The following is a 25,962-nucleotide window of genomic DNA, read 5'->3' as shown; positions in this document are numbered from 1 at the left end:
TGGGATAGCGGGATAAGGGATAAAAGACTACAGAAATGATATTCAAGAACTAGTGAATGCAACGACGGGGGGAAAAGTGGATGGGAGACAACTCTAGGCATACGGTGGATTACGCACCTTGCGAAGCTGCATCATCTTTACAAAAAAAATTGTATGCATCGGAGTTATTGCCCCCGGGGTACGGGTGTCGTCTGATGAGGATAATGGGAGGGTCGAGATTATAATTATAGGCCAGGATTGGGGAGAGGGTTTCGAATTTTGACTCGGCGCAGCGTGTGGGGAGAATAACTGGATGTTTTAAAGGGCCTACGGATGTAGGGAACTGTCTAAAAATAACTTGACGTTAGGGGCCTACGGATGTAGGGAACTGTCTAAAAATAACTGGATGTTTTAAGGGGCCTACGGATGTGGGGAACTGTCCAAAAATAACTGGATGTTTTAAGGGGCCTACGGATGTAGGGAACTGTCTAAAAATAACTGGATGTTTGGTGGTTACGGATGTAGGGCACTTTCTAAAAATAACTGGATGTTTGGGGGTTACGGATGTAGGGCACTGTCTAAAAATAAATTGATGTTTGGGGTCTACAGATGTAGAGATCTGTCCTAAAATAACTGGGTATTTTGGGCTTACAGATGTAGGGAACATTATTTTAAGATGGGTCGGTGCAGCCCTTTGATACATTAATAGAGCTGTACTTTTATATATTTGTTTGAAGCAGCCCTTTAGTGCTTTAAAGTAGTCGTTTGAGATATGTAGATCAGTCCTTTAAAGTCTTTGGGAGCAGATCTACAAGATTAATAGAACAGAATCAGGAAAAGTTTGGGGCAGTCATAGGCGTTGTTTGAGCACAATTATAGGTGTACTTGGTGCTGTTCTATGGAGTGTACCTGAGGATGTTTAGCGCAGTAAACTAATGTTTAGCGTTGTATTAAGGGCAGAATAGAGCCGTATTGATCCTTGGGGCGGTGTAATGGATGATAAGAATAAGAGTAAATAGTTGCAGTAAATACAAGGTGTTTTACTGTAATATTAGAAATGGGATACAAAACAGTAAAGTTGGGCTTCTTGTCCTAATGTCTTGAGTTCCAGACCTCTTACTGTATGACGTCCCTGAGTCCACCCAGTTAAAATACATACCCGACTAACGTTGGGGAAAGTAAATGCGGCTAGGCTTAGTGCTGACCACACCATCCCTTCATATACCGAGTTAAAGAAACATGAACTATACTTCATCTGCCTATAGATTTCAAGGTCTGAAATGGGCGCTTTAAAGTAAAGCTGTATAAGAATAGAGTACTGTTATAACATACGAATGATACCGATGTATGTATTTCAGACTGATAATCAAGCAACAGTGGGTCTACTGAACGCCTGGCTTAGAACCAACATAAATCAGAGCTAGTTTTTCTGTTGTCTAAGGGTGTGTGGTTAAACAGTCTAGTGCTGGTCATTGGGGATACATCAATCTTTACCCTCCAACGTGTTGTTTCATAGTGGGCTATGTGTCTGTCTTTTCTAAGGGTTGTTAGACCACTATGACATTTTGTGTTATGTTCTTTTAAGTTTTGTTAAGTAACGTCGAGTTGACCAGGGGTCAGTTTGTCTGCAATCGAGTAGTCTAAAATTCTCTAGACGAAGGTTTGTTACACGGGTGTGTGTGCTCTTATAATAGTGTTTAATCTAGGTACATTTAGCTTCTAAAGGAATACACTTTTACTGAATCCGTTACAACCTCACCCATAAAGGTTTCAGGAACTAACAAAACCTGAAAGATCCAGTTTCCTGTACCGCCAACGACTGACATAGGGCTGCGGACATTAACAGCCCGGCACGGTGTCATGGAGCCAGTGGGCCGAGCTTTGAGCGAGGCTTCTACGGACACCTCTGGCTGTCTGTGGGCAATATGATACGTGGTGCTGTCGTCTGCACGGAGAGGCGAGTGGTTCTCGCTGGGTACACACGTTTAGAGGCTAGACTGGGAGGTAGAGATGTGGTCATTTGATAAATGTTGGTATAGTCATATGAAAAATGTTGGTATGGCCATATGAGAAATGTTGGTATGGCCATATGAGAAATGTTGGTATGGTCATATGGGAAATGTTGGTATGGTCATATGAGAAATGTTGGTATGGCCATATGAGAAATGTTGGTATGGTCATATGAGAAATGTTGGTATGGCCATATGAGAAATGTTGGTATGGTCATATGAGAAATGTTAGTGTGGCCGTATGAGAAATGTTGACATGGCCGTATGAAAAGTGTTGTATATTTTCTCGGTAGGGGTGATCGACATGCATCGGTGTCACTACTTTTTCTCCTTGTTATTTTCAGTGTCACCAATCGTTACGTCATGGTTGTCACCACTAATTGTTAAACCATTGACTTTATCTTCATATCACAATATACCTATGTATACTCATAAATCCTATTATGAGCGTCTCCATCGCGGAATAATTTTCCTCGTTACTCTTCAATTACTTCCGATCCCTAACTCAACTCCCAACCTCCCACCCACCCCCCCCCCCCAAACACACACCCATCACTTTAAGAACTTCAACTGTAAACATTTTACCTCTCAGGGTATTTTTGGCCTCCACCTCTACCACAGATCAATATTTAGTGGGCCACGCCAGTGATTGGTGACCGTTAAAGTCATTTATTACACTGACTTAATGGCCCGGTCACTGGGGACAGTCATTCTTTTAGCCAGTCAGTCGGCACTGGGGACAAGTCATTAAGTCAGTTCCTCGGCAATGGGCATTTTGTAAGTGAGTGCCTCTTTGAGTCAGTTCCTCACTGCGATGTACTGTTTTATTTTTTAATCCACCAGCGACAGGGGCCGCTACTCCCTCTTCTGTCTGTCGCTAAAAACCCTCCCCCCCCCCCCCCCAGCGTCAGGGGCTGCTACTCCCTCTTCTGTCTGTCGCTAGAAACCCTCCCCCCCCCAGCGTCAGGGGCCGCTACTCCCTCTTCTGTCTGTCGCTAAAAACCCTCCCCCCCCCCCAGCGTCAGGGGCCGCTACTCCCTCTTCTGTCTGTCGCTAAAAACCCTCCCCCCCCCCCCCCAGCGTCAGGGGCTGCTACTCCCTCTTCTGTCTGTCGCTAGAAACCCTCCCCCCCCCCCCCCCAGCGTCAGGGGCTGCTACTCCCTCTTCTGTCTGTCGCTAGAAACCCTCCCCCCCCCCCAGCGTCAGGGGCCGCTACTCCCTCTTCTGTCTGTCGCTAAAAACCCTCCCCCCCCCCCCAGCGTCAGGGGCCGCTACTCCCTCTTCTGTCTGTCGCTAAAAACCCTCCCCCCCCCCCAGCGTCAGGGGCTGCTACTCCCTCTTCTGTCTGTCGCTAGAAACCCTCCCCCCCCCCCCAGCGTCAGGGGCCGCTACTCCCTCTTCTGTCTGTCGCTAGAAACCCTCCCTCCCCACCTCCCCCCCCCCCCCCCCCAGCGTCAGGGGCCGCTACTCCCTCTTCTGTCTGTAGCCAGATAACCGCCACCGGCATCGGTTAACAATCGGTCACGTAGTGTTTATAACATATTTGCACAATGTGTGTGGTTAAATAGTGCCGGAGCTTTTGATTGATGTCTCCCATTTGTCAGCACCGTCCCGCCACGTAAAGGGAAGTCAGCATGTCCGGGAAGATTTCTTCTTTTATCCCACTCTTCCCTCCACCCCACTCCATCTTCCTCCTTGCGACGATACCCTCCACCCTCCCCCATCACAAAACCACATTTCACCACCCCACTGCTCTCTCCCTCCCCCCATAACACCCTGCGACTCTCACCCCTCCCCCTCCCCACCCCCACACATTACACTACGCCTTGTCTCTCTGTCCCTCTCTACCCAACTCTGCCTGCTTAACGGTGCCCCCCCCCCCCCCCCCTCAATCACAGCCTCGATCTCGCGTCAAATTATTCAGTTAATTCCGTGATTTATTAGTGGACACATTTCGCGGTCAAAACTGATCTTTCCCTCGCCAAATTGGTCGATAGATAAAAAAAAAAAAAACGACAATCCATATCGCCAAACTTCGCTACGGTCAAACCCCGAAATCAAACCTTTTTTTTTTCTATTATTATCGTTAGAAAAACACATCATGTATCAATGTTAGTGTCGAAATGTTTGCTCTCCTTGTCAGTAATCTGTAAAGAAACTTGTTAGTTTTCACCAGTCTATGGAGAGGGGAGGGGGCCTCTTATTTACCAGATGTCCATAAAAGATGTTTGCTAATAGTTTTGTACGAAAATATTTCTCACAATGGTTTCTTACGTTTTAAAAATAAATAATTATGCAGTTGGTGTGTAAAATGTAAATTAAATTTTGGTGTGGGTTTTTTTTTTTCGTATTTTTATTTATTTATTTTTAATTTAATTTATTTATTTTAGCATACATAGGCGTTTGGTTCAGTAAAATTAGCCAAAACCACTGCTAATATAATGTGATGACTCGGGAGAAATTCTTTGTTTAAAACTGTCAGACTAGATCGTTGCCCATGCTTGTCTTCAGTGTAAAGTAAAGACGAACCCAATTAGGGGCCTTTACTCTCCTAAGAAAATGTTTGTCTTTCCCTGAGCGTGTTCAGGATCACGTGGCACTTATGTCATGTACTTCCTGTTTCTCGTCTCACGTGCAGCACCGGATGTGAGTGACGAGGTGCTCAATGCGCATGACGCTGTCGAGTGCTTGGGTGTCTGGGCAGTTCGACAAATTGGTTGAGGGGTGCGAATAGACAAATTGGTTTGGGGGTGCGAATAGACAAATCGGTTGGGGGTGCGAATAGACAAATTGGTTGGGGGGTGCGAATAGACAAATTGGTTGGGGGTGCGAATAGACAAATTGGTTGGGGTGGGAATAGACGATCTAGTTTGGGGGTGGGAATAGACGAATTGATTGGGGTGCAACTGAAAATAATTGTTTAAGGGTGCTACTTATAAAAAGTGGGTCAGGGGTGTGAAGGGGAAAAAATCTTTGGAGGTGCGGATATACAAATTCGGTTGGGGTGGGATTTTTTTTTTAAATGTTGTGTGCTGTGCGATAAGGTTGCGTTAAACAAATTGAGAATACATAAAGGCTGGGGTGGGGAGGGGGGGGGTGAGAGTCCGGCAAAAAAAAAAGCTCGGGGTGGACAGAGGATTGGCTAAACAAACAAGTCAGGGTGGGGGAGGAGGGGAGAGCTTGAATAACTTGGCGTTGAGACCAGACCATGTACAAAGAGAAGGAGAAAAAAACTGATTCAACATTTGCATTGAAAACGAAAGGTTGGTAATGGATTTTTGTGTGTGTCTGGGGAAAGACAAGAGATGCCAAACACGACATAGCTAGCCTTCAATTGTAGCTGCAGCCAGAGTTTAGCTGCAGTCATATTTCAGGATTGGGTAGGGATTCGATTACTGGTGTGTCAACAGCTTAGACAAGAGGTGAAAAAAAATCTATTTATAGAAATCGGGTAATATTTTAACCCGTTCTTTCTCTCTGATTCTCTCCTTCTTTATCTCTCTCTCTCTCTCTCTCCCCCTCTCTCTCTCTCTCTCTCTCTCTCTCTCTCTCTCTCTCTCTCTCCTTCTCTTATTGGTCTTGTACTTTTTTATTTCTGGCATCACCCGCCCTCCTCCCTAACTTCCACCGCCTCCTCAACCCCACCCCACCCCCACCTCCACTTTATTCTGTATTGACAACATGACAATGTCGCGACTGTAATGAAAACTGCACGCCTGCATTTAGTTGATAAAGATCCGGGGGTGGGGGAATTTTGACTTTACCCCCCCCCCCCCCTCACCCCACCCTCACCTCGAACACTGGCTAGTCGGTCACCTCAAACAACATCCTCTCCCCCTCCACACAGCCGCAGACTGCCCGAGTATGCTCCGGCTACAATTTGTGCCTTGTGTATTTTAGGGGTGGGGTGAGGGTGAGAGGGGGGGGGGGGGTGGTAAACATATTTAATTTCAAAATTTAAATAATGTTTACTGTGTTTTAAAAACTCAGAGAAAACATTTTGCTGCTTTTAGGATTATCTTAGACTTGCTGCGCTTAGAGTCAACAAACAAGAATTTTTTTTTCATGTGATAGACTTCTTTAGAGAATAGTGGCGAGGAATATGCTTAGTGTAATTTAACAGGTTATGCCTAGTGTTATATTTAACATTTTGGCTCAGGGGGGGTGGGGGTGTCTACCATAAATAATATGACATTTCTAGGTGAAAACGGGGGAAGGGGAGGTTCATACTTTCATGAAGAAAATTTGATTAGTAGGAATTTAAGCTGAAATGTGACGTCACTTTAGGTAAAAGGGGGGGGGGGGGGTGACGGCGTGTGACGATGGAGTGGGAGAAACCAATCAGGGTCTTAACGTGACGTCATTTATGTGCAGAATATAAAATATACAAAAATATAAATTATATCATAGAAGTGTTACTTGAGGAAATTTGATCGTTACCCTGTTTTCTTTCAGCCCAAGTTCCGCCCCGCCCTTGAAGGTCTGATATTCCTGGCCGTCTGTGGTTCCTGTTTGCTGGGCTTCAGAATCTACTTCATGGGCAACAAGCCGCCGGAGTTCGCTCCCTCTGACAACCCAGCCTCAGACTCCGACAGCCTGACGGCCCGGGTGCTGACCTACAATTACCTCCCTTCGTTGAACTTTTGGCTGCTGCTGTGTCCGAAGGTGCTGAGTTTTGATTGGTCGATGGAGGCGGTGCCGCTGGTGGAGGGGCTTGGTGACCACAGAAACATCTTCACCTTGATATTCTATGCATCCATGTTTTATCTTGTTTTCCACGTGCTCAACTCCATACAAAAAGACGACGCGACATCAGATTTCGACCAAACGAAATATTTCAAACGGAAATATTCAGCCATGGCATCTAAGACATACACGAACGGAACTGGCATATCCGGAAGTAGTTTTTCACATTCCAACGGATCGTCGAAATCCAGATCTTATGATGAGAATAATGGCGGGAAAATAATGGCGTCACCACCAGTCTCCATTCGGCAGGTGGACATTATCGTCATCTCCCTCGCCCTTATCGTCTTCCCCTTCATCCCCGCCACCAACCTGTTCTTCTACGTCGGTTTCGTCGTGGCGGAGCGGATCCTGTACATCCCCAGCATGGGCTTCTGCCTGTTGGTCGGGCTGGGCGTGCAGGTGCTCTACACGCACGCCAAGGAAGGACCCAGGAGGAAGCTGGTGCTGGCTGGACTGGTGCTTCTCGTGGTGTCCTACAGCGCTAAGACCGTGCTGAGGAATCGGGACTGGCAGACGGAAGAGCGGCTGTACAGTGCTGGAATCGGCGTCAATCCTGCCAAAGGTAATCCTCGTAAATCTCTGTCGTTCTCATCTCTTACAGATTATACCCTTAAAAACGGAAATATATTAATAAATATAGGCCATCTATAAATAAAAGGCTATCTATAAATAAAAGGCTATCTATAAATAAAAGGCTATCTATAAATAAAAGGCTACCTATAAATAAAAGGCTATCTATAAATAAAAGGCTATCTATAAATAAAAAGCTATCTATAAATAAAAAGCTATCTAGAAATAAAAGGCTATCTAGAAATAAAAGGCTATCTAGAAATAAAAGGCTATCTAGAAATAAAAGACTATCTAGAAATAAAAGGCTATCTATAAGTCATCTCAGCTGGTGAATAAATAAATGCTCTAATCTATAAATAACTTATGTCGACTGTGTCAAGATTGTGATCCACCGTCTAACATCTTCACACAAACTCAAACCCTCAAGTGTGAGGTCATCCCGTCTTACACCCACACCCAAATACATCCTCCCCTAGACTGTAACTTCAGTGCCTGCTACGTATATTTACTGTAGAAAAAAATGTGGAAGATAGTTTTTAAAAAGGACCCAAATGAAAAGGGTAAAATGTAGCCACGTAAAATTGAGGATTTTTTGGGGGTTAAGGGGGGACCGGTACTTAATTTTTATTTTATTAAAGATCAGCAATTGAACATTGTCTACATAGCTAAAACAAAGATATTGATATGTTTTAAAGATAACATATCTCAAACATGTTGAGAACAAATGTTGAACCCCAAAAAGTTGAGTTTATATGTATTTTTATATGCAATTTTGTATGCTAAAAATCTCAGTACGTATAAGACATAATAATACATAAAGTAAAAGCCACATTTAGAAATGGTTACAGAACAAACTGATAGAAGGATGTTTAGATTAAACACAAACTTTTTAAAATATGAATTTTTTTCAAAGTCACTTAGAAAAAAGAGTCTTTGTGGAGAGACATGAACTTTAAACAACCATAAAAATTAAATAAAGAAGGGTATCATTAAAAGCTTCTATCAGTTTGTAGAACAACCTATATTGTAAAGACTGTGCAAGTTTCACTGTATTCTGTAAGACAGTTTTTAATATTTCTTCTTTAGAAAATTTGGAGTAGACCAAAAAGTGTCAATGCTTATTTTTGTAAAAAATAAAATGTTATCCAAACTAGGCATCTATAAACACTAAAATAAGTATTCTAACACATTTTTTGAGTACAGTAGATTAGTTCAAGTAATTGATGAGATGTTAGAGTTGCATTAGACTATTAAATATACATAGGCAAAAAGATAATGAAAATGCGATTTTTAAGTACTGGTCCCCCCTTAAGATTTATGACACATCGTTTAGCGAGTTCATTCAATACATGGGAACTTACTTGAAATGACATTAAATATCGTGCTCAGTTAAGTATGGCATTAGCACACCCACGTCCACCCCGCCCCCCCCCCCCCCCTTTGCGATTGAAATAAAATCTTAGAAGGGGAGTGTGGCAATTGATTTATTTATTATTTTTTTTATTTGGGGGGGGGGGGGGGCAATGGTTGTAGTTGAAGTACATATTTTGTATATAAATACCAAATTCTATTTCGTTCTTGGAGAGGGTGGAGGGCGGAAGACATTTTTCGCTTTACTCCTTCCCCTAAGAGATGCCTGGAAAAAACACTGAATGCCACTCAATAGTTTTAAAACTGATATTTTTAGCCATGTTTATAATACAAATATAAATATCAGAAGCCTCTGTGGAGCTGGAGTAGATAGCTTGACATTTATGTGTTAAAAACATAACCTGGACATATGAATAAATTATGAGATAGCTGATGTTTTTTCCTGAGCTTTTATTGTCTTGAGTGCTCTCCCCTTATATATTTAAATAATTTAGATTCTTTTTTTCTCACTCATGTTCTTAAAATAGTTGAGTTGCCAGTTATGTAAATTAATGTGTTTTTTTAGCCTGGGGAAATCTGGCCAACATCTTCAATGATAAGCACGAAGTGGACAAGGCAGAACAGGCCTATAGAAATGCTCTGACATACAGACCTAACATGGCTGATGTGCATTACAACCTGTAGGATTTTTATAAGCTTTTGTTTAGTTTACAATGTATACTTGTTTGTTTATGAGTTTATGGCGAATCTTGTTACTCAATTTTGAACCACTTCCAATGCCTCTATTTCATCCAAACTTTACACTTTACAGATACATTTATCTTAGATAACAATGCAAGAATATCTATATTTTAATTTGAATTAGACACTAGTTTAATTATTAGCGTTATCAGTTGGCTGTTGACAGTGAACTGTTTGGTTATGGTTGGTTTGTTTCTTTCCTGAGACTAAAAAGGGCATATAATTTTTTTAGAGGTTCCAAGCTAATGATTGGGTTTTGAATCGGATTTGATTTTTACTTCAATAAAAACGCATTGCTCAAAAGTAGAAAATAAAACAAATTATAATAATAAGCTATTAAATGTACTATAGTTTTGAGTTAATGTTGACCTAAAAGCTAAGTTTGCTTGGGGTTTGATAAGGGTATGTTTTATGTTTTTTTTGTTGAGGGTTATAGATGAGCAGACTGTAGTAATATTTAATTTAATGTTAAGATAAATTAACATAAACTCATAAAAACTTTTTTTTAGATAATTTAAACTGTAGAGCAAACTACTTAACTCTAACACATTGCATCAAATACACTTGAAACTTAACAATTATTTTTTGATGTTTACAAAAAAAAATGTCATGTTCCCAACCAAAATGAAAGCACACACCCATTTCTTTTCCAGTGGAATACTTTTACAGAACCAGAACAGATTTGAAGAAGCAGTGGAGAGCTATAAAAAAGCAATTCAGTTCCGGCCTAAATTATCAGGTATTATTTATATACTGTTTACTTATTAATATATATGGCCTATATATACAACCTTAGAAAGGTAATTAATTAAACCACCAGCTTTATTTATTTATTTTTAATAATTGTGATTGATTATGAAAGGTAAAATGCTATATTTGCAAAAAAAAAAATATGTACAGTTTGTCAAAGATAATAGATGAAAGGAAACAAAAAACTTACTGTTGCCTCATACTCCCCCAAATGTTAGTAAACATTCTGTCATTTTTATTAAACCTATTGTTTAATTGTAATCATTGTTTTAATTGTTTATAGTTGCACATTTGAATCTTGGTATTATAACTTCACAAATTGGAGATCATGAGCTTGCTAAAAAGGTAATTAACTCATGAAAAAGCAAAAAGAATTTTACTCATAAAAATTCCTGTTGTCTAAGGAAGTTTTTGTATTAATTAATTTAAATTTACTATGTTTAATTTGTGGGTAACACTCAATAACAAACTTGTTTGAGCCTACAGTGTCTTTTATTCTTTAGTCCTAAATTAAATACAAGAAAATGATATTTGAATTAATTGAATTTAAATGTTCCATTTATCCATTAAACATTGAATTCTTATAACTATTTTTTTTTTAATTAAGTCATTTCAATAAAAACACCAACATATGCTCAGTAAGGGAAGAAAAATTTTAAATTAAAAAAAAAATGTACTTTCAGATCTACAGCAGGTGTGCTGACCTTGACACCTCAGGTCTGAAAGACCCCAGGCTCCATGACAATACAAAGATCTCCTGTATGTTCAATCATGGCCGTCTACTCATGGATCAGGATAAGCTGCAGGTATTAGGCTGTCAGCTGACTAATTTCTTAAAGCTTAAAAAATTATGTTCACAACTAGAGGATACATGGAATCATTTATTTTGGATTATATAGATTATATTTGCTTAAAACAATTTCTATCCAATTAAAAAGGTATTTCTCTGAATATACCTGTAATCATTGATTTATAGAGTACACTATTTTTTTTTTAACTTCTGTAAAATATCAATGAATCATAAGTATCCTATAAAATGCAAGTTAAGTTTTTGAACATTACTGAATTACTATCAAAATATTTTATTAAGGTTCATGATATAATATTGTTACATTACTTAGGAATCATTGGAAATGTTTAACAAGGCATTAGAAAGAAAGCCAGACCACTATGCTCCTCAGAGTCTATATAACATGATAGGTAAAACAAGGTTTGCAATTATTTTAATGAAAATAAACATATGAACAGTTTTTTACTTGAAAAATAGCATTATGTGCAAAATGTAATTGGGCGTTTAATACATTTTTAGGTGAAGTTTACTTTAAAATGGGACAATTAGCAGAAGCTGAAAAATGGTATCTAGAGGCCCTGAAGAGCAAACATGACCATCTCCCAGCACACTTAACAATGTCCAAGCTAAACCAAGCCAAGGTTGAATCAAAACATTTTTACATTTTATATCAATTAAATTGTATAGTTTTATAGTTTGTATTTTTCTTTCAAGGTTTAAATAACAAAACATGAATTTTTGAGTAAAAATGTATTTAACACCTAAAACTAATATTGATTCACAGTCTCAGTGGGAAGAAGCAGAGAAATGGCTTGACAAGGCTAAACAGCACAATCCCACAGACACAGCCATTGACTTTCATAGAGGTAAACAAACAAACTTTATTGGCATGATTAGCCATATTAGAAATTTGTAATTAAGATTGTAGACTACATTTTCTTTTGAAAATTTTAAATTAAGATTGTAGGCTACATTTTCTAGTTGAAAATTTTAAATTAAGATTGTAGGTTACATTTTCTTGTAGAAAATTTTAAATTAAGATTGTTAGCTACATTTTCTTGTAACTGACCTTTATTTGTTCAAAATAGCCCAGCTGTATGCTACAATGCACAGATTTACTGATAGCATTGCAATATTTGAAAAGCTGCTCCCAGCCATGAATCATGACTTTGACATAGTTTTTAATGCTGCAAATGTCTACAGGTAAATTATTGCTAAGTGTGTGAAATTAATTTGCTTATAAAATAAGCAGAATGTTTTTTAAATATAATATTAATAGCTAAACTCATTAGTTTCCGCAACTATATGTTAATGTTTATTAACAAATGACTGCAAATTAACAAATATTAAAGTTTACAAAAAAAAATTTTTTCCTTAAATGTATTGAAAATGCATTTTAAATGTAATAAATGAATTAGCTTATATTTTTAGCGCATGTCTGACTTGAGTATTATTTTTATAATGATAAAAAAGATTTTATTCTTTCTACAAGTTGTAAATTTGATTTTTTTTTTATATCAGGGAGGCTGAAATGAAGCAAAAAGCAGAGGAGTTATATTTATCAGCTGTGAAACTCAAACCAAAGGTAGTTTTAATTATTTCTTAAACTAGTTTTTTATTTTTTTAAGCAGTTAAGCTGTAAGTTAGAGGCAGTTAAAACCATCTGGTTGGAGAGGTGGATGGTCAAAGTGGCAGTAACATATTTAAAAACAATCTAAATCCTTGAATCAGTTCTTTAGTTCTTTAATCAAGCAGCATGAGCTTACATTTTGTTTTCAATGTTCCTTTAACTTAAAAAAATGTCTAAAATTTGTGACAGGAGCCCTCAGCATGGATGAACCTCGGAGCAATGCTGCACATCAATGCTAAATACCCACAAGCTGAGCAGGCTTACCTGAAAGCTCTGGAGCTCAAGCCTAATGATAAAGTCACTACTGAGAACCTGCAGAGGTTAAGAAACTTAATGAATGTCAACAAACAAAGATAAACAAAGTTCTGTTAAGTTTAGTTACACCAAAATCATCGCTAAAAGCTAGAGCAGATATTAAGGAAGTAATGAATAGGTTTTAATAGCCTCAATCATTATTTAAAATGGATTCATAAACAAATTTCATAATTTCTTTTTCAATTTCATACAAAAATTAAATGCTTTATGTATTCATGCAACATTAATTGTCAGATGCCATAATATTATCCTGTCCGAAAAGATATTGCATGATGTCATAATTCAAAGAGGCTTACATTTTAAAATTTTAATACTTATCCAACTTGTTTGGTTGGAGTAATTTGTTTAGCATTGTCAGAACAAATTCCATTGTTTTTCTTGGTGAGTCCCACACCATGTTTTAAGATGTTAAAGAGACAAAAAAGTTCTAGTGTGCCATTACCTTTGTTTTATTCTACAAATCCAAAAAACTGTGAGTATAAAACATTCCATACATATGATGTTCTTACCTGTTTACAGACGTAAGGCAAATGCAAAAAATTTTTAACGAATGAATTGTTAATTAAAATTTTAAAATTTCTTTTATAACTGTCCCCACTTCAATAGATTAGGTAGGTAAATATAAACACAACTCTTAAAAAATAATTGATATTTATGTTTCATCTAGCTTAATTTTTGTATCCTATGGTAGTTTAAACTTTTATCATAGAGTACAAAATGAACTTAGGTGCATACTGAAATGGAAAATTTTCCTATTGAGTTATTTCCCTTGTTTTACTGTGCATGAACATGAAGTTACCTTACATATTTCTTAAATTGCTATTTAAGTGTAAAGAGGAATGACTTCATGTGAGCAATTATAAAGAAAAGATTTAGATTAAAAAGTTAAATAATTCAATTTCACTAAGTATGTCCATTATATTGGTTTTGTTTAATGGTGAATTTTAATTTTATGGATATTAGAATGTATTGTATCAAATGTAGTATTGTGCCTAATTTATCTTAAAAATGTTGATGTTAGATGAAAAAAGATTTGGGCAACAAAGTTTCTAATATACATTCCATTGATGCTTGCTGTCTTTACAAGTGGTTCTATTTTTGTATAAACTTTTCTGCCATCTAAACAAAGAAGAAATTGTTGCGATGAAACTTGTAGATACTTACACTACTGTGATCTCATGTATTTATCCCATGCTTGTTCAATTTGCTTGGATTTTTATGCTTCTTGTTTTAGTGTATCAGTTTAAGCATTTAGTATGATTTTTAAGTATTTACTGTTTAAAGCATACCCCTACAATTTTCTTATAGTAAATAAATAAAGCTTTGGTGCAGGAATTTTTTAATGAGCTGAAAAATTGTTTAGAGTAGCAAAGCATTCTTAATGTTATTTTTAATGGTTTTGCTGCTTATACTTATTAATTGTAAATTTGATAAAGAATGAATAATGCCTACATTTTAAGGAGAAAGCTATAGTTCTACTTCCCTAAAACGAGAACAAACAGTACAAAAATAATAAACACAAGACTTAGTGCTATCTGTTATTGCTTCAAATTTCTGTTTTGAAAATAATACTTCAAAAAATAAGCTCTGAGAAACACTTTAGTTAAATCACAAAAATGTTAGCTGAAATCCCATGTGGATACAAAATGCCTCCACCGTCCCTTAATAATTTGATTGTATGTTTAATTTATAAATAGCTATAAATTTTTATGTACTGTTTTTAGTCTCATGAAAAATGATTATATGTGTTGATTAGATAATTGATGTTACTTTGAGATTTAGGAGAGAGAACTTTTGTAAAAAATATGTAGATCTAGGTATAACAACAGATCTCAAGGAACATAGACTTTTATCACAGATTTATCAAAATAGTATCTACAAATTTTACTTATCTGCAGATTATCAGACATAGACTTGAATAAAAGCAATAAAAAGATAGGTTGTGTAAGAGATAAGTAAAATTTATCCTTTAGCAGTTATTTTCTCTATTTTGATAAAAATCTGTTGTCATAGATGTCTTATATCACTAGCTATTCTGATTTTTATTTTAAGAATTTTTAGATTTCTCTAGTATTTACATATCAGGATTGTGAACTTTGGTACTTTTTTATGTTTTAATGTTTCTATATTTGGATGCTGTGCATCCTATATTCAGTGGCGGAACTAGAAAAAATGGGCCACCCCGCAAAAAATTTTTTTGGGCCCCCCATATATGTATATATATATATATGTATATATATATATATATATATATATATATATATATATATATATATATTTATTTATTTATTTATATATATGTATATATATACATACACAAACATACAAACACAATACGAATATAGGATACTCCTTTCTAGCCTGATCGGGTTTTGAAAAAAAAATTCAATTAAATCTAATCACAACATGTCATGTGTATGAGTGCATTGGTCTGTTTTGAAAATCTCTGTTTTCAGTTATGATTAATACTTCTAATCATTAAGTCGGTTAAAAGTATATGAAGCTTTGTATAAGTAATGGTGTCTCGTGTTATGTTTATTTTTATGTTATTTTTTTGTATTTATATTATTAACTTTAACTACGTTTCATTTTTATACTATACCATTCTTTAGTACTTATTTTTTTTAAAATAATAATTAAGATAAGTAATTGCTTTTTAATTTGATTATTAAAAATCTATTAAAAAGAGCTTTTGAGCACCCCTATTTGACTATTTGAAAAAGGGAAATAATTTATGGAAATGGTTTGAACGTTTGCCTATCTTTCACACTACAGCTGTGTTTATTATTTTTTTATTTTTTTTACGCAACAGCATGTCTTAGCTACCATATAACATCACTACTGTATTAGATCTGTATTCTGTTTGTTACTTACAAAACCACTATCAAGTTGCCAGTGACGAAACTAATATATATATATATATATATATATATATATATATATATATATATATATATATATATATATATATATATATATATATATATATATAATCTGTATCTAAACAGAGTAATTTAGTCTACTTCATTGCAATATATAACCATTCTGAGAGAACAAACTAGACACATTTTTTTCTGTTCTTTCTACTATCATTTTAAACTGGTCAAAAATATATAAAGACGTAAGCTTAATTCGTGAATGGTTTCTCGCGTTATGTTTATTTTTTTCATTTTTGGCTTTTATAATATCAATTTTGAAAACATTGATTTTTATATCTATACCATTGTTTAGTACGTCTTATTTTAATAACAATTCAGAGAATCAATTGCTTTTTACTATACATAGTACAAAACTATGTAAATGAGATTCGTGGGCATCCCTATTTTAAAAAAGGGCAGTAAGTCATGGAAGTTGTGTGAATGTTTGCCTACCTTTCAGACTATAGCCCTTGGAGATTTTAAAATATTTTTCTACGCAACAATCTCTGCTATAGTAGACCTTTTTTTTTTTTTTTACAAAACCACTTTTAAGATGCATGGAAAATATAATTTTTGAAAAAAAAATTCATTGTTTTTTGGTCGGAAATGGGCCCCTAAACGTCCTGGCCCCCCCCCCGCACTGCGGGGTCTGGCGGTATGGTAGTTCCGCCCCTGCCTATATTGTTCTCTCTGTTGTTGTTTTAACTATCCTCTATATACAGGCAGAATTAATACAAATGAGAACTTGGTTGAAAAATGTTTATCTTTTTAATGCTATAGCCTTGTAACATAAAACATTTCCTTTAAACTTGTGATATTGGCAATTTTACATTTGTTAAAACCTTACAAAGGTTTCATTTGTAATAATTGTATTGGTGATTTTAAATGAAAAACAAATCTAATTTAATTTTAAAATGCCAGCTTTTAAGCTTCAACTGTAAACTCTATTTTGGTTATCTTTAAGTTGTGTGTATTTTAATTTTGAATCAATTGCTTCATGTGACAGTCTTAAAATCTAATAAGTTTTATGAGAAGTTTCATTTGTTGTTTGCTCAATAATTTAGTGTTATGTTAATAGTTTATTGTTAAATAAATAAGATACATATAAATCATATAAATATTTTAAAATTTGCTTCTTGTGTTCTCAGCCATTTTTTATTGGTTTCAGCATTAATTATGTTTTTAATTTGTCACATTAAAAGATGCTTATTAAATAATGTGTTAAGGCTTTCAGTTTGTTTTGCTCTAAATTTTAAAGTTATGACATAACCTTGGCTTGGATCTGTAAAAGTGAAAAGTTGATGTAGGGTAAACATTCATTGCATAGTCTTAATTTATTTAAATTTATTGCTAGTATTAAAAAAAAAAAATTTAAACTGTTAACTGTATCACTTACAAGTTACATTGCATTCCTATGGTAGAAAAGTAGTTTTGCTACTTGAGTTGGTTTTTTTTGTAAGTTTTTTTTTTCCCTGAAACTGATTGTGATAAAAACAATTTTTTTGTAATGGTTTAGTTATAGGAGAGGAATAAGAATTTTTCATTTGAAATCCCTTGCTTTTATTGAATGAGTTAGTGACCAGAATTGATTGCAGTGTGTTAATTACAAATTTAAATGTTGAGACACTAATATTTGAATGTAGGAAACAAATTATGGTTGTGAAAGTGTTTTCTCATGTATATGATAAATAATTTTTGTTAAACAATTTTAATTAATGCCTCTAAAATACTGATATTTTAATCTTAATCCTAAAAAAGAAATATTTTTATAAAAAAGTTAATTACTTAAAAAGCATTTTTGTATCACAAAATATAAAGTGAAAGAAATAGATAAGCAGCCTGTCATAAAACAGAACAAAATTGAAAATTTAGCTTGTATTACTGCTATATATTGTCTTGTCTGTTTAAAACAAACCTGCAAAATGTGATTTGATATGCCTTTTAATTGTCATTGTTATTTTTAAGTAAAAAAATGTTTTTAATTGTTATTCAGTTGATTTCCCAAGTTTAGCAATTAATCACAAAAATTAAATTTGCTTCTAAGAACTACAGTTAAACTTCTGTTTAAATGTATGGCTGTCAGTAGCTAATGTGGTCACCTACCCTATAGAATGAAGTAACAGCATATTTTTGGTCATTGGTTTAAACTTTTCTGACCCATCCATGGTTCAGTGGTCTTCATCATGAATGAGGAATATTTTAGTGGACTTCATCACAAATGGTCAGTGGTCTTTGAGTCGTTTAGTGATCACACTCTAATGGTCAGTGGTCTTTGAGTCATTTAGTGATTACACTCTACTGACTAGGTTAGTGGTCTTCAATTTATTTTTAAAATGGTCAATAATGGATGTCAACTAAAGGATTGAAACTTTAATAATAATACTACTACACAAATATTTTAACACTAAAATAATTTTTTAAACACAACTTTCACTCTTTGTACTTTTTTATTTCTTGGCAACATTTCCATATAGTTACAAGAGTACTTTGTCAAACAATTGGAATATTTAATGCATGTTTCATGTGAACATTACACATTACAAAATGGCTTAATCAAAACAGTGAAGATGGCTCATGGGATGAAATAAGATGAAACATTTTAAAAATTTGTAGTTCCAGCCTTAAACTTTCTAAAATTGCAAATCTAGTAGTGGAAGAGCATATTGATAGTTTATAAAGAAGGATAACAGGATGTTACTATATTTTCTAGCTGGGCACTGCTAGATATTACAAGTGTATAAAGTTTTGTTAGGGATCAAATTTTGGTCGAAGGTAATTATAGAGGCACTATTTGTTAATCAAGAGAAAGGTGGTTTAGTGTAGGTAGTTTTATTCATTACGAGGTGTTAAAGTGAAAACAGAGAATTTTAAAAAATCAATTTAAAGTTTATTTTTAAGGAAGCTTGAAAAATGGAGTTTGTTAGTATTAAGAATCTTATACTACTTTCTACTATCTAATTGTATTATAAATTAGTATAATTTTATTTTATAGGCCAATTAGCATTACAATTAATAGCGTCACACAATAAAGAAATAAATAATTAGCATTACACTGGATGAACATCATTCAAAGTCAAAGCAACCAGAAAAATGTAACGATCACTTCTAGTTCAGAATGGCACTTCTTAAGGTAACTTATTTTTTAAAAATTATTTTTATTTTAGTTCTTGTCCCTTCACCTTAGATCATATTCAACAAGGTCAGAGGTTAACACCATGCTGAGAAAACTAACCCCCCCCCCCCCCATGGTTATGTACAAATCTGGCCAGTCTGTATGTGCCACAATTATTTTAGCAATAGGGACAACTCAGCAAAACAATGTGTACAGTTTTGTATCAAGAAACATTTTTGTTCAGCTCACAGATTTCATATTTTGGCTTTCACAACTCTTGAAGAATAGTTATGCATAAATCATGACAAGATGTATATACATAGCAAAAAGTAACACCTGGTTGTTTTAATGGTTTATGGATGTTTTTATATTATGTCAGCATATATTGAGTCGTTTTATAACATGCAACAGATTTCAACCAAGTAGGAAGAGTGAGTAATAAAATACAGATATATAATAGGGTATTTTGGGGAGGAGGAGAGGAAATTTCAACAATATAATTCAGATAAATTAAAAATTGTTTTGCTATAATGTGAAATTGGCTAAAACCAATCTCAGGCCTAACTTGTCTTCAGTTGAAAGTTTAAACATTTCAATTATTTATTTATTTAAACTAAAAAAGGCTTGCGGACAAGATGGTGACGAGGCACCTTTTCCTGCATGGACAGGTCAAAAACATTTCAATTATTTATTTATTTCTTTAAATTAAAAAAGGCTTGCGGACAAGATGCTGACTAGGCACCTGTTCATGCTTGGACTGGTTAAATTTAACAAGTGCGTGCACTTGATAATTTTTATCAACATTTAAAAACAATAAATAGTTCTAAAAAACACAGCAGAAAAGAAACCAGATAAATATAGCCACAAGGAATGATTGGTTGTCACAAGAGATCTGCTCTCGAATTCTCAGTCAAACACAACTTTACAGCATGTCATAAAATAAACAACCAGTACTAAATCCTTAAGTCTATACTCCATTTTTCAACTTATCTAGGTAAACTATCTCATTTCAAATGATGGACCTAAGGGATATACACAATAGTGAGAGGTGGCCAGATTAGATATGTCTTTTCTCAAGATAAGTTATGTATAGTCCAATCTAAGCATGGAGTATCAGCAGTTGGATTTCTGATAGGGATAGTGAGGTTGGGGGAAATGAGTTATATTGAGGAATATACAGAAAAAAATAATCACTGTTTTGTTCATTGAAATAAAAATTGTGTAAAATCTTCCAGACCTCCCAGACCATTACCTTAGAAGACAGAGTTATTGCACTTGGATTGGTATGTATAACTACAAAGATATCTGCATTAGAAATACACCCATAATGTAATTTTTTTAAAGAAGAGACATTATATGGCAAAAAAATTATACAAGTTCTAAAAATATTAAACCAATAAAAATGTACATTTGATGTTACTCTAGAAGTTTTAACAATATTAAAATCATTCAATTACTGTCAAACACTGGTTTACTGCTGGTTATAAGTCACAGTTCGTAAGTAAAATGATGTCAAATAAAGTACATATTATTAACTAAACAACAAAAGAGATTCATAAGAAAATTAAAAACAAGAGCTACTTTTTTTTCTATATCAGAATAATCTAGAACAAAATTTTGAGTTAAAATGTTATCTTGCTAGTGACACATTTTTTCTGAACTAATAGTGTTGGGGAAAACCAACAGTGAGTAAATCATTGTTCCCATAAAAAATTGTGTTTACAAAACAATATGAGCATAGGAAGGAACCATGATAAATTAAACATAATTATGTGATAATACTTGACCATGTTTTCAATCAACAGTGAATGTTGAAAGTTAGGAAGACAAATCAGTTTTAAAAGTGAACAAAAAAAAGTTATGGTATCACATCTTGTTTATGTAAATAATTAAGTTGAAACACAAAATTATTGGACATGCACAAAGAGCAGATAACCAATCACATGATTCAGTCCCTGGGATACAAATACTTCAAGGCTGGTCGCATCAGGTACTGGGCACCGTCAAATGAATCGAAGTATGTGTCAAGACTAGGGTGAGATATCTGGGAAAAAAGTGCTGAGGGCTAGTTATCACAATTTTATTCAACCTAAATTGTATAGATTATACTTAATTTTAATGGATTTTACAAAATAAATAAAAAGAATTTGAATTTAATGTTTGAAGTTAAGTAACAGAAATGGAAAGTTTAAGTATCAACATGCTCAATTTTTTAAATATAAATATTTACTGCTACAGTTACATTATATTTCCAAGAAAACAGTTATTAAACATGGCTAGAATTTTTTTTTTAATCTGGTGTATTACCCCTCATGTAAGTGATTCTGCTATAAGTATTCAGGGGATATTTTTTATTATGCATGTATTAAATTGTTGAAACTTGTTGCAACAAATGTTAAAGAAGCTTTTCTACTGTTTTTTTTTACTATTAGCAGCATCTACAGCTGAGACAGTTTTATTTACTGGCAATGTTTATGAAATGTAGATGTCTACAAAAAAAGACAAGTTGAATCTCTCAGCATTAATAAATATCATAATGGATTGGATGAAACATGACTTTAATTAAACTTGCAAACAGATTCATGAACTTACTTCAGTATGAGTAATGACTTCAATATTTTCCTGAGGCACATAGGTTATTTGTTTTTCAGGTCTATCTTTGACATCTACAAGTATTGCATAGTGTGGCATCTTCCTCCAGTGCTGGAAAACATTGTAACAGTATAAACTTTCAAATAACTCAATACCACAAGGAACAGCTAGAGGTATATTAACTATTAAGGTGAATGGTGAGATTGTACGTCACATCTAAACTTAGTACCTGAAATGTTTTCTCACTGTATGTTCTAAATTATATTTTCACCATACTTGTAACCGTGAATAATTTACAAGCAGAAGAGCATACAGAGCCTACACAGAGATGATACAGTGGGCCGGCTAATAACAGGAAAATTTGATTTTTTTTTTACCTTGTACACCTAAATAACTGTGAATACACTAAATCAATACAATTTTTTATGCAAAAAGCAGGACATTATACATTTAATTTGTAGTAAACTGTTATAATTTACTCACTGGCTTATTAACTGGGTGATTTTGTCTGAGCCATTCCTCTGGTGCCTATAATAAAAAAATTTATATTAAGTTGATATTTTAAATGAGAAAATGTTCTACTAATAATAAACAAAATAAGTGAATTATAATACTAAGATACGAGTACAAAAAAACAAGTTATTAATTTTTTTTCCCCTTTAAATTGTTGTTTTTTATGTCAAAGTGAAACAAACACTTTTTGTTTTATCTTCTGCTTGGTCTAGAGTTACCAACCAATGTTTGCAGATTTAAATGTATTTAGTGAAGAAATGTAACTGTAAAAAACCTGCATGCACTGACCTGCGCTTCAAGATCCCATCCAATAATGACGCCCTTGTACCCATGAATTTTGTGCCTGATAACTTGACCAACGCGGTAATGTACCTGAAGCTGCCGTGGTGATCTGATATTTGTTGAGGCTGATGACAAGGAAAATCTTTTTTTAATTTCAAATCAGCTAAAAACATAAAAATTGCATCAATCAAATAATACAGTTGGAAAAGTTAGCTATAATGATTAAAGATTCTCAAAAAGAAAATCAATAGTAAATCCGCCACTCCACCTGTGGTAATTTCGAAACAAGAATATACACAATTTTTTAGGAAATACTTACTAGCAAAGTACCCATAGGGGTTTCTAATCCGAAGAATGTCCAAGGCTGGAGATTCCCCTCTCTCCTCATCAGCATCAGACACAAATATGCCCCTGCCATCTGTGCAGAAACACTATTACATGTAAATGCTAATCAGCCATACAATGTTCAGTTGTCTTAAGACCAATTCTTGTACATAAAGAAGAATGGTGTTTCTAATAAATACAACCTCAGTAACACTTAACTTTGTACTATGCGTTACTACATTTCACTGATTGCCAAGTAATAAATTCTGCATATAAATGTTAATAAGTATTTTAACGAACAATAATAAAACAAATATAAAAAAATACAAATTAGTAATATGAGATGGTGTCGTGAAATGGTAGAGAGTTCCACTGCTAATCAAAGAGTCCATAGTTTGGATTCCTGTTTCTCTTTTGGTTTACTAGACTACTAGACATCCCTGGGTCCACCCAACTCTGATGGGTACCTGACTCACATAAGGGAAGGCAAAGGTGGCTAGGCATAGTGCTGACAGCACTATCTCTTCAAATATCATATACGTATGTCACTGATACAGGTGAACCTGCCCTATGGACCTTAAGGTTGAAAAAGGAACTTTGCTTTTTTTTTTATATTAGTAATACAATGTCGATGACAAGAAGGCAGGACAGTTTTAAAAGTAGCTCCTGGGGGTAATTGCTCTTATTTTATTATCTAATTATTATACTTACTTCTCCAACCATCCACTGTCTGCCAAACATTTGAGCACCAGCGCTTCCATGATGTAACAGATAAATATTTGTACTGGAAATTACTTAATGATCCCACCAACCTACGAAGATGGAGTATTTTATTTATTTTATAACAGTGTGGTTTTACTAAGAACATTTAAACTTTAGAAAACAAATATGTGTACTATGGTAGTGATCACTACCAATAAAATAGAGTAAAAACTTGTTTTCTTACCTTTTGAATATTGCATCTCTTTGTCCAGATGGTACAGATGCATTGCTGGATAAATAATACTGTAGTGGGATAGCTAACAATAGAATAAAATAAACAAGACCTGCCCTGAAACCTTCAGGCTGGACTGGCATATCTGAAAAAAGTGCAAAATTTATAAATAGGTAGCAGGCCTGATAGCATATTTTTAAAGCCAGTATGTGAATATAGGCCTAATAACAAAGATCTAAGTATTAATTAAATTATTAACTGATGCTGAAATTTAAGTTAAGACAGCATCCATCTTTTTACAACATAAATATCTAAGCTGGATGCAATAAATACTAAATCTATAACTTAGGCAGCCATTTTATTAAACTGCATAGAGCCACATCACTTCAGGAAAAATGCCACATCTCATAACAAGGAACCGAATACCCCATAAAATCGACGTTTTCATTCATCAAAAACTCAAAAAGGTTTAGCGTTAGGCTAATTAATGCTAGATTTCTGCACTGAATTTCTAATTTTATTACCGAAATTTAGTTGTGTGTGTAATGGCTTGGTACGGTGAGGTTTCAACTAATATTCGCTATCCTACTTTCAGTATCAAGTAATGTAAAATGGCAGCCACTTCTTTCAATGAAACATAAAAGATAAAATACAACTGAGATTTTTGTATCTTCTTCTTCTTCATCATTCTTAATTTTCAGTGTTGGAAGGGATCCAGCCTTATCTGCCAGAGTGTTTGAACTTTGCCGACTCGACCACGCCTCCAACACAATTAAGCGTTACGTGTCAACTGGTTATGCGTCATTGAGGCCATTGAGTCCGATTTCCGCCTGCTTTCCTTTTTGGATTTGCTTCCATAGCCTTTGTCCAACCAAGAACAAACTACAAGGCAGCAGTTGATTGATTTTGGAATTGTCTCTCCTAGAAGAGCGGCTGTCCTCAGCTAACGAGCCTCATCTGCCCGAATTTTTTTTATCGAATATATTTAATTTTTTGGTAATCTATCGTTTTAGGTACGTTAAATCGCCAGCGACTAGTAATGTGAAAACAGGTGACTCCTTAAATTTTAGTAATTATTTCACATTTTGAGGAGGGTTTATGTTTTGAAAAATACAAAAATGTTCCTTGTTTCATTTATGTACCTGTTTTTAAACAATTGAATTAAAACTTTTCAGTAATAAATGAAGACTAGCAATGTTTCCAACAGATGCAACCATGCTCATTTTCTATAGCAGCCTCTCGTTTAAGTTTTTTTTAAAAAACTTTTAGCGCGAGATTCAGGGGAAGCCACTCTATTTTACAAATGGCTGCTGTTTATAGGCCTATAGCAAATCTTGATCGCAAACACTGCTGTTTAAAGTTAATTTCTGGCCTACTATATATTTAGACATTGATTTTGGTTTATTATTCATTTATCTATAATATTTGACACAAATATATCACAATAATATACTTCTATTAGGCCTAATTAAAGCCTTGACAATGAGGTAACTTTTTCGTACATTATTACTAGCCGTGGGCGATTTTACGTACCTAAAACTATAGATTACCAATTTTTTTATTCTTCTGGCAAATTTTTCAAGTATGTATGAAAAAGTGAGGATGAGACAATCTAGCTTGGATTGCAAGAAGGCAGCATAAATCTCATTCTCGTACCAGACTACCAGTTCATAGCACTCGATTCTAGATTCTCTAGATGATATTCTACAATAGTCTAGATTCACTCTAGAACTAGAATAGATCCCTAGATCTACTCTAGGCCTACATTTTCATACTTTAATTTTAATTCAAAGTTAAAGTTTTGAAATTGACTCGCTGACTCAGTCATAAATCATAACTTTATTAACTAAAAAAAATATTAGTTTCAACAATCAACATTAAATAATAAATACCTATTAGCCTAAATATTAATATTAATAATATTAAATAACAAACTACCAACAAAGTGAGACACAGACAGTGTGTCACAGTTTACTGTAGATTGTAGATCTAGATTCTAGATTGTATTGTATGTAACTTAAGTAACTATTCAATAGTTGTTAATTAATTGTTACACTACAAAACTACAAAACAAAGTTCAAAGTAAAAGTGCCTGGCCTTAGCTTAGCAGTTTATTATTTAGCAGGCTTAGCAGTTAGATCTAGATTCTAGATTCTAGCTGCCTTAGCAACATTGGTAATTTTGTAGGCTTACTGTATTCTATTTTATCATTAGCCTAACGTTGCAAATTACCTAAAAGTTAGCTTAGTCCTGTTTAATGTAAAGTAGATATATTATGAGTTATATGTAAAAGTTATCATGATTACTATCCTTTTTAAAACGAATAAATATTTGCCACGAAGACTTCCTTTAGGATGTAAACAAAAGTTCTGTTTTTGGCTGT

At 34.5% G+C, this 25,962-nt stretch overlaps 2 protein-coding genes across 2 annotated transcripts in view; one reads left to right on the top strand and one right to left on the bottom strand.

Moving 5' to 3' along the window:
• Positions 1–15,047, top strand: part of LOC131928989 (protein O-mannosyl-transferase TMTC2) — a 55,189-nt gene extending 40,142 nt beyond the window's left edge. The window contains exons 3-13 of the mRNA XM_059285174.1: positions 6,444–7,299; positions 9,244–9,358; positions 10,073–10,158; positions 10,453–10,514; positions 10,853–10,975; positions 11,291–11,369; positions 11,479–11,600; positions 11,744–11,825; positions 12,048–12,162; positions 12,481–12,544; positions 12,779–15,047. Of these exons, the coding sequence (XP_059141157.1) occupies positions 6,444–7,299; positions 9,244–9,358; positions 10,073–10,158; positions 10,453–10,514; positions 10,853–10,975; positions 11,291–11,369; positions 11,479–11,600; positions 11,744–11,825; positions 12,048–12,162; positions 12,481–12,544; positions 12,779–12,946 (1,872 nt within the window). The 3' untranslated portion in view covers positions 12,947–15,047. The remainder of the gene's footprint in view (positions 1–6,443; positions 7,300–9,243; positions 9,359–10,072; positions 10,159–10,452; positions 10,515–10,852; positions 10,976–11,290; positions 11,370–11,478; positions 11,601–11,743; positions 11,826–12,047; positions 12,163–12,480; positions 12,545–12,778) is intronic.
• A 3,203-nt stretch (positions 15,048–18,250) lies between these two features.
• LOC131928990 (uncharacterized) lies at positions 18,251–25,934 on the bottom strand. Its single transcript, XM_059285175.1, has 8 exons — positions 25,812–25,934; positions 23,592–23,724; positions 23,357–23,457; positions 22,641–22,739; positions 22,328–22,446; positions 22,010–22,054; positions 21,527–21,637; positions 18,251–20,978 (listed from the first exon to the last, which is right to left on the bottom strand). The coding sequence occupies exons 2-8, from the start codon at positions 23,720–23,722 to the stop codon at positions 20,883–20,885; spliced, it is 702 nt and encodes a 233-aa protein (XP_059141158.1). The 5' UTR covers positions 23,723–23,724; positions 25,812–25,934; the 3' UTR covers positions 18,251–20,882.
• Positions 25,935–25,962: the final 28 nt, after the last annotated feature.

Source organism: Physella acuta, unplaced genomic scaffold (assembly GCF_028476545.2).
Source record: "Physella acuta isolate Inbredline_101_S28 unplaced genomic scaffold, ASM2847654v3 ptg001581l, whole genome shotgun sequence".
Lineage (NCBI taxonomy): Eukaryota > Metazoa > Mollusca > Gastropoda > Physidae > Physella > Physella acuta.
Note: the sequence above shows the minus strand (reverse complement) of the source record. Positions and strands in the feature narration are given on the sequence as shown.

Excerpts from the sequence above, each read along its gene's own strand:
- LOC131928990 (XM_059285175.1), bottom strand. The coding sequence starts at position 23,722 with ATGCCAGTCCAGCCTGAAGGTTTCAGGGCAGGTCTTGTTTATTTTATT. Across the intron at positions 22,740-23,356 it reads GACAGTGGATGGTTGGAGAA|ATGGCAGGGGCATATTTGTG; the intron begins GTAAGTATAATA and ends GTTTCTGCACAG. Across the intron at positions 21,638-22,009 it reads ATCACCCAGTTAATAAGCCA|CACTGGAGGAAGATGCCACA; the intron begins GTGAGTAAATTA and ends AATGTTTTCCAG.